Raw genomic sequence first — 12,381 nt, forward strand, 5'->3', positions numbered from 1 at the left:
GGTGATAGTGATGCCCTGGCTCTGAGGGACCCATTCACGGTTTTCTATACTATGGACCATGAAATTCTCATTAACAGACTGTTAATGGCTGTATTCAAGTGAAATGTTCTCAAGCAGCTGAAATAATTCCGGGCTGGCAGGCAAAGGACAGCAGCCCTTACCCCATGTTCCATCGGTGGCCCAAGGTCTCAATTATGGTATTCTCCAAGGCTTGTTACAATCTCCTTTCTAGTATAACTTGTACATGCCTTCTTTGGCTGCTTTCTAGCTCTACATCTGTCTTCTCTTACTATATTATATAGCTTTACATTGGTAATATTATCTCACACTGTTGCTACCAGTTACGTAGGTGATTCTAGCACCATGAGGTGGGGAGGTGACACCACTTCTGTTCATTGAGCGGTGGCTACAGATGGTTTGGAACCAGTGGCGGCTGGTGACATTTGAAAGTGGTGAGGGCTGAAAAAGATAATCATACAGCACCGTAGCGAGCGAGCGCAGCAAGCGAGCCCGAACCCCCTAAGGAGCGTTCGGGGGGGATTTCCCCCTGATAAAATTTTGAAAAAAGAGTGGACAAATGGTGCATTTTCAAGCAAATTTGTGAAAGCTGGAAGGTTAATAATGCAACTGTGAAAGTGCAGTTATTACATTAATAAAGTGGTTTCATATAACATAGGTAGCTGCTTATTGAGCATAACCACAGAGCTTCATTACAGACTTTGAAACACAATGCATTGCTGAGTACCTCACAGATGTATTTTAATAACAAACAAATAAACAGGACGTATACTAGCAGCATTTAAATAGTGTTCACTTTTTGTAATTAAAATCAGCACGTCTGTTTTTAATGGAAGCAAACTTCTCAATGACTTGAACATTGAAGTCAGAGTGTGTCCTTAAGAAACCGTCTACAGATTGCAATGTTCCAACCAAAAAACAAATTGGCTTTAGATAAAAATGGAAGCAGCAGGATGACACCAGGGGTAAATATAAAAAAACACATGAGCTTGAAAAACTAGTTTTCACTTACATCTGTTAACTAAACATGGGTTTAATTACAAATTACAAGCGGTATCCTTACTAACACCTTAGTGATACATTTAACCCATGCTAAGGTTGCTGACTTTGTCCCATCATAATTCCTGAAGCATAATACAACACAGTGAACAGCCAGGAGGCCTATAATTGCTTACACTTTTTTATGAGACTAACTACAGATATGACATGTACCACGGAGACCTCAACAATAAATGTAAAAATCTATGATTTGAGAGTTGCTTGTGCCTCACTTGGCAAATCTGCTGTCCCATAAGTGCCAACCGTGATGTCACCTTGACTCTGGCTGGGACATCAGGGAATAAATGCCACGATGGTTCAAGGAGCAGAATGTCTTTCAAGGCAGCAGAATGTCAATGTTTGACTACAGGCAGAGCACACTCAACCTTTCATACCCCGTAGGTTGGTAAAATGAATATAAAAAAGTGTGTGTTTGTAACGTTTTATTTATAGTGTTTAGATACAGTAGAAGAGATGGATCAAGCACTGTACAATATCAAGTCATTATTCTTATTGTTAATATAGGTCTTAGGCATAGGTATCATACACCAGACCCAAACAAATTCCTGCATACAGGCCTCATGAGGACCATGTATGCTATGGTCAGTTTCTGTAACCATGCACACATGCTGGTCTCAGCCTTCACTTGATATGGGGCCGCAATAGTGGTAAAAACGGAATTCATCTTGTGCTGTGTTCAAGCCAAAACACCAGTCGACATTGCCAAGTATAAAAATAATGTCTCAAAATATTTACCTTAACGGTTCGCGGTCTTAGATGTACTGAATTGTAGTACAGAGTCATTTTCATCTAAGCTGCAACAGCACATGGATATTATATTTTCCATGCTCGTACTGTGTACTTTTGTCTGATCTGCAAACACTTTTGTTTAAATTAATTATCACTTTACTTCAAATCATGCATGAAATCGAAAGCAATCAGTAATAAATATCCCGACAGTGAACGATGGAGAGAGACACCCATCAATCAAAATCCCCAAATGTAATTTGGACCCTGGTATACCCGCAGCTTTGTAATTAAATTAACTATTGTGCATCTCAGAATGCTCGATGGGCCTACGTGCCTAGAATACCAGTCTGTTCCTCGGATGCCCACTCAAGGGGCCTCATTAAGTGAGGTTTGAGTAACATGTTCAACTGTCTATTATGGGATGAGTGTGTTATTGTTGTGTTCTCTTGTTGTGGTATACTGTCTAGTACACACATCAGAACAGTGCTAGCTATTCAGGGTTTCTTAGACTCTGTCTTGTCATGTACCGTGTGCATGACCCGCCTTGGAATGAGGCCCACAAGTGAAGCGGCGTGCAGCCTTGAAGAGACATTCTCACGTTGGCTCTTCTTTTAACAGTGCAGAGGGCGGGATGTGAAGCTGGCCGCAGGGTGTACATTTCCCCTCATCCTGAGTATTGCAACCAATAATCACGGGGCCCTTGCAGAATGTGACGATGGGCCCTCGTCCTTTACAAACGGATCGGTTACAGGCCGAGGGATGCCTTTATATTGAGTCTGTCTGGAGTCTCCTAACTCTCACAGATATTCACTGGCATTGGGCATAACGGGAGCCCCATGATGACGGATTACCTCCATGTCACGCCCAGCCCACCCTCAGAAAGGCAGGTAGCGCTCAATTCGCTCGAAGGTTTGCCTACAACTAAACAGACTCAATATAAATGTGTCCCTCGGCCTGTAATCGATCCGTTTGTAAAGGCGAACAACAATAACCGGCATGTCCGTTTTCATTTTCGTTGTGTCTGTCACTGTACCACCACCCACACCAACACTATAGATCTGACTAAAAAGCACCTCGCTTTACTAAGAGAAATGCAGTTGTGCTACGTCATATTTTGCACTTTTTGGGACTCCTTAGCTTTGGCTTATTTAACACAGATAACGTGTTTAAATATTGCGCATTTCAATAATCATTGCCACTCGGACACAAGTTTCCAATTTTAAATGACTATAATAAGAAGAAAGAAGTCCTGGCGCGGCACTGAGCAAATATCATGCAGAGCTAGGCCCAGACAGCGAACGTATGTCAACGGGGGATGTAATGAAATAATTTAGATATATGCACACACCTTGCATCGCTCGTAGAGGTCAGTAGTCAGTGTGTGTCACACACAGTCACTCACTGTCTGTCACAGTCTCGATGATTCTCGAACCACGATCTCACTCGAGTCGACTCCTCGGACTGCACGTGCTCTCCTGCAGAGAGGATGATAGAATGTCCAGTCCATCCAATCACTGAATGGCTTAACACACACTAAGCCTACAGTCGTCACAGTGATTGGGCATTGACGCTCGCTCCCACCCCCGGGGGACAAGACTAGACTGGCAACCGCACACCACTACATGCTGCAGCAGTGCAGCAGCCAATCCTGACGCTGCTCTCTTCATAGGAGAGCTGCTTCAGAAGAGAGCAGCATCAGGATTGGAGTGAGCAAGAAAAAAACGACGCTCATTTTCGAACCACTGGGGTGTGGCTTCGGACATACCCCGTACTCAGACATGCTTGCTTTTGAAAGGCCATAGGGTTAGTAGCTCCAGGAAAGGCAGCCGGTCAAACCTAAGCATGGGCTAATTTTGCGAATCCGCAATTGGCGAATTTTGCGAATTTGCAATTTGCAAAATCCGCAAATTTGCGGATTTGCGGATTTTGCGGATTGTGTGGGGAATGGCCGGGCGGGAAAACGGTGCACATCGCTAGTGTGAGGGGCAGGGCCAAACGGGCGAGGCTTATATGCGAGTTCACATGCCTCTTGTGTGCATAAAAGGACAGGCACGGATCAGAGAAGCTCGTGGTCACAGGAACTGCACAGGGATTGAGCTCGTGAAAGTCAATAATGCAAAGGCCTCCATCAAGCATCATAGCTATTTTTCAACGATAGATATGGGGAGAACGCACACCTACCCAGCCTCGACAAAACACACATTTTTGGGGGGCTGATTAACTTTGCCATCACGCCAAAGAGCGCCGGGGTCCCTCGAGTGAGCTGTCCATCAAGTGGGTAAAGGGTGCGAAGACGGTGCACACACCACTAGTGTGTGGGGAGGGGCCAAACGGACGGGGCTTATATGCGAGTTCACATGCCTCTTGTGTGTATAAAAGGACAGGCACGGATCAGAGAAGCTCGTGGTCACAGGAACTGCACATTGATTGAGCTTGTGAAAGTCAATTATGCAAAGGCCTCCATCAAGCATCATAGCTAATTTTCGACAATAGATATGGGGAGAGCGCACACCTACCCAGCCTCGACAAAACACACATTTTGGGGGGGGCTGATTAACTTTGCCATCACACCAAAGAGCGCCGGGGTCCCTCGAGTGAGCTGTCCATCAAGTAGGTAAAGGGCGCGAAGACGGTGCACACACCACTAGTGTGTGGGGAGGGGCCAAACGGACGGGGCTTATATGCGAGTTCACATGCCTCTTGTGTGTATAAAAGGACAGGCATGGATCAGAGAAGCTCGTGGTCACAGGAACTGCACAGGGATTGAGCTAGTGAAAGTCAATTATGCAAAGGCCTCCATCAAGCATCATAGCTAATTTTCGACGATAGATATGGGGAGAACCCACACCTACCCAGCCTCGACAAAACACACATCATCCTAACTAACTATTTTAGGATGGCGCCGGCAAGCTGCCAGCGCCATCCTAAAATAGTTACTAAATTAGCTTCATCAGGAAGCACTAATAGATAAAATAAAGCAGGTGCTCGAGCACCTGCTTTATTTTATCTATTAGTGCTTCCTGTTGAAGCTAACTTAGTAACTATTTTAGGATGGCGCTGGCAGCTTGCCGGCGCCATCCTAAAATAGTTAAAAGTTCAACAGGCTTGAACTTTTGCCCCCGAAATCCGCCGTTCGCGGATCTCGCGGATTTTCAGTAAATTCACGAGAGTTCGCGGATCGCGGATTTACCGAAAATCCGCGAAATCCGCGAGCGGAACGGATTTTCCGCTCATGATTAGTCAAACCCCACATGCGCAGTGCGCACTCACTGTGCCAGGCCAGCCCGCGCAGCCCATAGTAACAATGGTGAGAGTGAGTCATTGCAAGCCAGGCTGGTTGTCACGTCACGTGATGTGATGAAGATGCGATCGAGCACAGCTTTTTTAAATTAATAAACAGGATTAGTTGTATTTTAATTTGCAGCGGCGCGCTCAATTAATTGCCCAATTTTATTAGTGGGGCAACGCCCCACCGCCCAAATGGTAAAACCGCCACTGTTTGGAACTTGCTTTAAATGGAGAAATGAGCATGTGGGGTGCAAGGAAGAGATAGGGAGTGCAGCCGCTGCTGTTGTACTTGACACCAACTTCAGGTAAAGGCTGTCCCAAGAGTCTGCGGGTACTATGCATAATGGAGGGGCACTGAAGGGGACAGGAGTGCATCATTTGGGCAAAGGCTTGTAGCTGGCATCGACAGGCTCAGGGTAGTAAAGGGTTCAACACTGAGACACTCTGAAGTGGGCCGCGGTGGGTGATCGTTGTTGGGGAATAGGATTTGCTGAAAGACTGGGTTCTTAAAGTTAGGCATGAAAGACGTAAAGTGTTTTAAAGGTAGTAACGTCCATCTTCAATGCTCTACATTTCCCAAAAAAAGTCTATTAAAAAAATTGTGAAAATGCTAAACTGAACTTATCGAGGCCGACATTTAAGTAGCGTGCATTTAAAAAAATTTAAAGTGAAAAAGAAATATATGCAGGAAGGATAGTTTTAAGTAATTGTATGTTTGGCTGTTTAACAGAGAAATTGATTGGAGTCTATTTTGTTTTTACAGTGGCGCCAGAGATATTCCGAATTTCTCTATAGATTTTTCGTTTTTCCCCTTAAGAGTTGGCCTAATATTTCTGCAGCTTTGGGTTGTCTCGCTCTACTTGCCTCTCTAAGCAGCGTGCATTTGAAAGACTCAAGAGGTGAAAGGCTGTGCTGGTCTCACCCGGTAGTCAATGCCGACAGTGGATAGGAATGTGCCCGACAGGAAGGCGCCATCTTTGTACTGCATCACGGTACTGGTTTTCCCCACAGCCGAGTCTCCCAGCAGCATCACCTGTGAGTCAGGGGCAAAAACCCATTAAAATGGAGGGGATATCCCACAAAAGACAAATGGGAAAGAGGTCAGTGGAAAGTGCTGTGTAATAAAAGAGCAAAAAGTGAAAAGAAATGATTGTGTTGAACGTTCAGTACACACATTCCATTCTTTATCAGGAATGGATTTGAAACATTTGTAATTGTAATTGTGTTTATGTAGCACTTACTACCCCTGATGAGGTGTTGACGTGCTTTTGGGTGAGTAGCATGCCACTGCGGAACCCCAAAGGACTAGTGGTGATTTACCATATGGAAATATGAGTTCATTTGAGCAGTGGGCTTGAGAGTCTGTTAGTTGGATTGAATAGGATAATGAAGGGGAAGAAGAGTCTAGAAAGTGTTATTTAGGAGATCATAGTAGTAAGATGAGATTTGGGATGAGCGAAAGGAGAGATGGAGGAGGGAACAGTCTCTAGAAAGGGATTAGGGAGATCAAAGCAGTAAAATTAGGTTTGGGATGAGTCAAAGGAGGGATACATGAGGGAAGAATTTCGAAAGGGTTTTTTGGGAGATCATAGTAGTAAAATGAGGTTTGGGGTGAGCCAGGAGGAACAGAGGAGAGAAGATTCTAGAAGCGGTTATTTTTTAGATCATAGTAATAGAATGAGGCTTGGGATGAGTCATGGAGTGGAGGTAGAGGATATATTGAGAAAGGTACATGGGGAGACAGAGCAGTGCATTCGCGAGAGCGGAAGTTTTTGTTTCTTTCTTTTACAGTAGGAGTATTTGTGGAATTATCGTCTGTAGGAAAAAAAATTAAGGTATAAAAAAAACCTGCAATTCTGCAATGTTGAAGTTTTTAAATGCTTTGGTATTAAGAAGTAATCTTCATTGTAACAGGTTTTAGGGAAACTGTTATTTCTGAAACAATCCCAGCTTTTGCAAAATGTAAAAAGTGTAGTTATGAGGATGGTCAATTTCAAAACCAATTTTTAGAATGCAATTACGATTTGCAGTGAAAGATGAAAGCCATATTTTTTGTGAATGAAACACTGTGTGGCCTGTCCAAGACACTGAAATTCTGCATTTTCGCAAATGAACCTGACCCGCTACATGCCTGCCAAAATAAATAATTTTACGTATGCCTGAGCACGGGCATGACAAGGAGTGGACCTCCCTACATGACAATCCAGGGACTGAGCGAGGACTTTGACCAGCCCAGGCATAATGTCATGATGGCAGCTCGAGTGCCGTCCATAAACTGGAAGATGTCTCTTGGTTAAGTCTGTCGATTGTCCAAACCACCCTGCCACAGACTGGTTTGGATGAGCGGTCTCAGAGATATCTCACTCTAAAAGGACAGAGCTGCAACAACATTCATAACATTTTACCACCATTTCTGATGCAAGGTTTGAATTTTATAAACAAGAACAGTTGTGCATCGATGTAATTTTTAACTGACCCTTTTATTGTAGTTGTTATTCTTTTGTAACAACTTTAATTAATTGAACCAAATAAATGATTTTACATTACAGTAGACCTGCAGCAGATTGCTCATGTCAGGCCAGCACGGATATAAAGCCAGTCATTTTAAGGTAAATTGTGATGGCGACAAATGCCTTGATATTCCCCATGTCTCCAGATCCATGGTCCCCTGTGATATATATGAGCCTCGCCAGCAAGGTCCTAAACCTGTGGTTATCCCAGTAGGTAGAAGGCAATATTCCAATGCAGGTGTGTAATGTGATGCCGGCAGAAACCCGTGGCATCATTAGATATTGTGGATTTCTACTGCGGGCATTAACAGCTGGTAAATGCCCACATCCCAATAATGCTTACATTCCATCCCAATAATGCTTACATTCCATTAGCTGAGTCTATCCCAACATGCCCCATCGGTACCAGTGTCATTTCACTTTCATGCGAGCTCGTTTATAGCAGGAAATAGGAACTAATGGTACCCGGAAAGTTTGTAGATAATTGAAGTTGCTCAGGGATGGGCAATGAAAGAGGAAGTAACTGCTAAGAATATCGGATTGTGGATATAAGAAGTGTATTATCAGGGAAACGCTTCTTTGTGGTAAACGAGGGTTCAGCATCGGAGTATCGCCTTGTTACGTGTGGCCTGTGCTGTTTATGGCACAAGGCAACACGTGGCCTGGAGACGGAGAGACACACGAGTCTGTAGGTAACAAAGCCACACCCTACATCCAGGCTGTGACCTTACAGAGGTCGGGGTGGGGGGAGAGGAAGTTGAGAGGGTGGGGCGAGAGATGCAATGAATAGATGTGGAAACAGGTGGGTTAATGCATTATGTATCAGGAGTGAGCTACACCGCAGGAGAGGCACCGAACACACCCGTCCTCTTGCCTCGTTTGCTCTCTCCTATCCCTGTCTCTCGTTCCCTCTACTCTCTTGACACGCACTCTGTGACTTTCCGTGCCGCAGGGCTCCTCCCTGCACTCACACCAGGCACACATGCACGCGACTTGCACAGTAGCCCCCTCGGTGCCCTCCTGCCCCGCTGTCTCTGCACCCGCTGCACCACTGGCACCTGTGTCCTGTTTTCCAGGCCCCGCACGCTCCGCCTCGTCACACAGCTGCATGAAATTATTCTCAGCGACAAAAGCAAAGTCCCGGATCCCTGGGCCGCCTCCTCCTAAGTAAACAGCGCCTGCCACCGCGGCACCCAGCCCTGGGCTGCACCCAGATGGAAAACACCGGGAACAGACGGCCCGGAGGGGAGGGTGGGAGCGGGCAGGCGCGCGACGGACGGGTGTGCGCGAGCCGCAGCAGCGGCTGGGCACAGGTGGGCGTTGTCATGTGATGCGGAAGTGCAGGTGGGGCAGTGCGGGTAACAGCGGAGGGCCAGGCCCCTAGAGTGCAAGAGAGACAACATTGAACTGTGAGCTTGAGACATGAGCAGAGCCGTAGCTTCAGGGGTGGGGGAGGGGGGGGGGGTGGAGGGGGGGTGGTGTTACACCACCCCATGTAAATGTATTTCCCGAGTCTCCAGACAAATAGTTAGGTCTGTACTGACGGAGCCACCCGGCCCGTCCACATACGCACGCACACAGCCCGGGGGCGGGTCAAGCCCTCAGGTATAAATAAACGGGCGCGAGACCGTCTCGTGGTCTTCGGGCCCCTAACTGTAGCTAGTGTCGGTGTGTCTTCATTGCGCCATATATAGTTAGGCCCCACTTTGTGGCATAGGCCCTCACTGGCCCGACCAGACACTACACTGGCGACGAGGCGGGTACTGCACCCACGCCTCGCCCCCGCCGTGTCCCGAGGTGCCGTCTGTGCCGCGCTCGCGCTGCCTGCGCTAGAGCCGCGGCCTGTGCCTGCATCCCTCGCGGGTGTCGCCCCGATGTGCTGCCCGGACCCGGCTTTACATACTGCCGGAAGGTGCTTCACGCCTGTCGTGGCGCTTGAGGTGAGGCCGCTGCGTCGACCCGTTTGCCCCACGCTGCTGCCCGCACCAGCGTCGCCACATCCAAGGCCTAGCGTTGCCTCACCGCGACCCCAGCGCTCAAGCTCATCTGCGCGTGGGAGGGGAGTGGAGCGGCGACGCGGCACTCATCGGAGGGACTGACTCGGCCCTCGACGCACCGCCGCGACCGCCCACGCCTTTCCCGGGCGCGGAGGAGAGACCCAGCCAAAGCTCACGCATCTCGCGGAGCAGCCAATCGTGCCGTTCTAAGGGGTGGAAAGCCCCAGAGTCCCTCGCGCCGGCCGTTAAGGCCCTGACAAATCTGGAAAGGCTGCTCAGCCTCACAAGAAGCACAGATTTTGGGGCCAAGGGTAAGGAAGGCCCACCAGTCAGGTGTTGCAGCCAATCACCACGTGATTCCACCACACACCTGTGTCAGCTCGCAAGCCACATGCCACTGCACTGCCGAAGATGAGCCAGTTGGCAACAGGGGGGGCTGCGGCCACCGTCCCGACCCCACAAGTCCCAACTCCGCCACCATTGCCACCGCAGAATGCCGGTCAAGTGCAGGCAGGACCACCAGCTCCGGTCCCTGCCACCAACGTTGTGCCATCCATTACTGGTCATGCCATGGCGGCTCCGCTCCCGCCATTCAGTAAACTATCTGATCCTGCCACAGCAGCCGCGCGGTGGCGCCTCTGGCTGGGACGTCTAGAACATTACTTCGTTGGGGTCAGGGAGACGGACGCAAAGGTCAAACGCTCGCTCCTTATGTGTTACGGGGGCGACGAGCTATACGAACTATTCGAGACCCTGCCGGATAGAGGAGACGACAGCGACTACACGGCCGCCATCACGGCGCTCAATCGCCACTTCGACCCCCGTGCGAACCCGGACTATGAGTGGTTCAAGTTGCGTCAGGCCCGCCAGGCGGAAGGCGAATCGATCGACGTCTACTACGCGAGAATCCGCAAGCTGGCAACTTCCTTCGAGCTGCCGGACAGAACACTGGAAATCAGAGCACAACTTATCCAAGGCTGCAGGTCAGTTCAGCTGAGACGACTCATCCTCCGACAGCCCAGAATCAGCCTAGACGAGATCCTGGTGTTGGCCCGGTCGCACGAACTCTCCAATGCTCGGGCAGAGGCGATGCAAGCAGCACTCGACAGGCCTGCCGTGCCAGCTAAACACGTGTCCGTTAAGGAGGAACACATCAACGTCATGCGCAGACTGCCAGGTCCGCCTGCCCAGAAGGGCCCGCAGCAACCAGGAACCTCAGGCTCCTCCTCAGGCTCCTCATGTCGGAAGTCGCATGGCCGATGCTTCGCACGTGGAAAAACGTGCTCCAACTGTGGAAAGATGAATCACTTTGCCAAAGTTTGTCGCAGCAGTGGCAGCCGTCGCACCGGTCCAAGCGGCAGAGGCGTCAGTCAAGGAGTGCGTCAGATCTCGCTCGAAAACCCCGGACCCTGCGGTGACACAACACAGGCAGCATTTCGCATGGACGAAGATGAGGACGACGATGTATTCTTCGTTTCCTTTGTGGGTTGTGACGGATCGAGGAGACGACCCCCGCCTATGTGCGAGGTCCACATCGAGGGCTCCCCCGTGCAAGCTATGATTGATACCGGGGCGTCAGTGAATGTAAAGGACAACCTACAGTATGAACAACTGTCTCCCTGCCCGCCACTGTCTCCATCAAAGGCCAGGATATACACATACAACAGTGGCGACCCACTGCCTCTACGAGGGGTCATCGACGTCACAGTGGCGTGCAACGGCCAAGAAGTCCAAACAAAGTTCCACGTGACTGGGGGGAAGCGAGGCACGCTCCTCAGCTGCCACACTGCGGAGGACCTCCGACTGGTGTTCTTCGCCAACCAGATTCACGAGCGACACGCGGACGCCATGTTGAGTGACTTCCCGGCGCTCTTCCAAGGACTCGGCCGCCTAAAAGGAAAAATGTTCAAAGTACACATCGACCACACGGTGAAGCTGACAGCACTGCGCCACAGGAGAGTGCCCTTCCACCTGCGGCCTCAGGTGGAAGAGGAACTGAACAAGCTCGAGGAACTGGGGGTCATCGAAAAAGTGTCGGGCCCGACGCCCTGGGTGTCACCCCTCGTGGTGGCCCCCAAGCCCAAGCAACCAGGGGCCATAAGACTCTGTGTGGACATGCGCCTCCCTAACAAGGCAATGAAAAGGGAGAGGCACCTCACGCCTATGATGGACGATATAGTAGCTGCTCTAAACGGAGCCAGGTGGTTCTCCAAACTGGACTTAAACGCAGGCTACCACCAGCTCGAGCTGCACCCCGCCAGCCGAAATATCACGACATTTTCGACCCATGTTGGCCTCCGCAGGTACAAGCGCCTGAGCTTCGGCGTCTCGTCCGCCGCCGTAGTGTTCCAAAATGCAATCAAAGAGACACTCTCGGGACTCCCAGGCGTGATCAACCTATGCGATGACATTCTGGTCTTCTCTAAGACGCTTGAGGAGCACCATGGACATCTTCAAACCACTCTTCAAAGACTAGCTGACCATGGACTCACGCTGCAGTGCTCGTTCTACAATGAGTCGGTGGAGTTCTTTGGATACATATTCTTCCGTGACGGTCTGAAAGTGGACCTGAAGAAGGCCAACGCCATTCGTGCAGCCCCCAAGCCGACGTCTGCAACGGAGGTACGCAGTTTCTTGGGGATGGCCACATACTGTGGCTGTTTCATCCCCAACTTGGCGTCCCTGTCGGAACCCCTGTGCGCTCTCACCAAGTCAGGCCATCCGTGGACGTGGTCCGTGAAAGAGGACGAAGCATTCCGGGCAGTAAAAGACGCCCTCAT

General features: G+C 49.4%; 1 protein-coding gene across 5 annotated transcripts in view; it reads right to left on the minus strand.

Moving 5' to 3' along the window:
• The window catches only part of RAB37 (RAB37, member RAS oncogene family), a 471,210-nt gene that overhangs the window by 211,630 nt on the left and 247,199 nt on the right, over positions 1-12,381 (minus strand). For 2 of the 5 annotated variants that reach the window (XM_086930812.1, XM_086930814.1), the window contains exon 2: positions 6,017-6,127. The exons of 2 other annotated variants lie outside the window; for them this stretch is intronic. In XM_086930812.1, the coding sequence (XP_086786938.1) occupies positions 6,017-6,127 (111 nt within the window). Of the gene's footprint in view, positions 1-6,016; positions 6,128-8,662; positions 8,903-12,381 lie in introns of those variants that run through there. One more of the 5 variants, XM_086930816.1, reaches the window with a different exon arrangement.

Source organism: Lissotriton vulgaris, chromosome 7, assembly GCF_964263255.1.
Source record: "Lissotriton vulgaris chromosome 7, aLisVul1.2, whole genome shotgun sequence".
Taxonomy (NCBI): Eukaryota; Metazoa; Chordata; class Amphibia; order Caudata; family Salamandridae; genus Lissotriton; species Lissotriton vulgaris.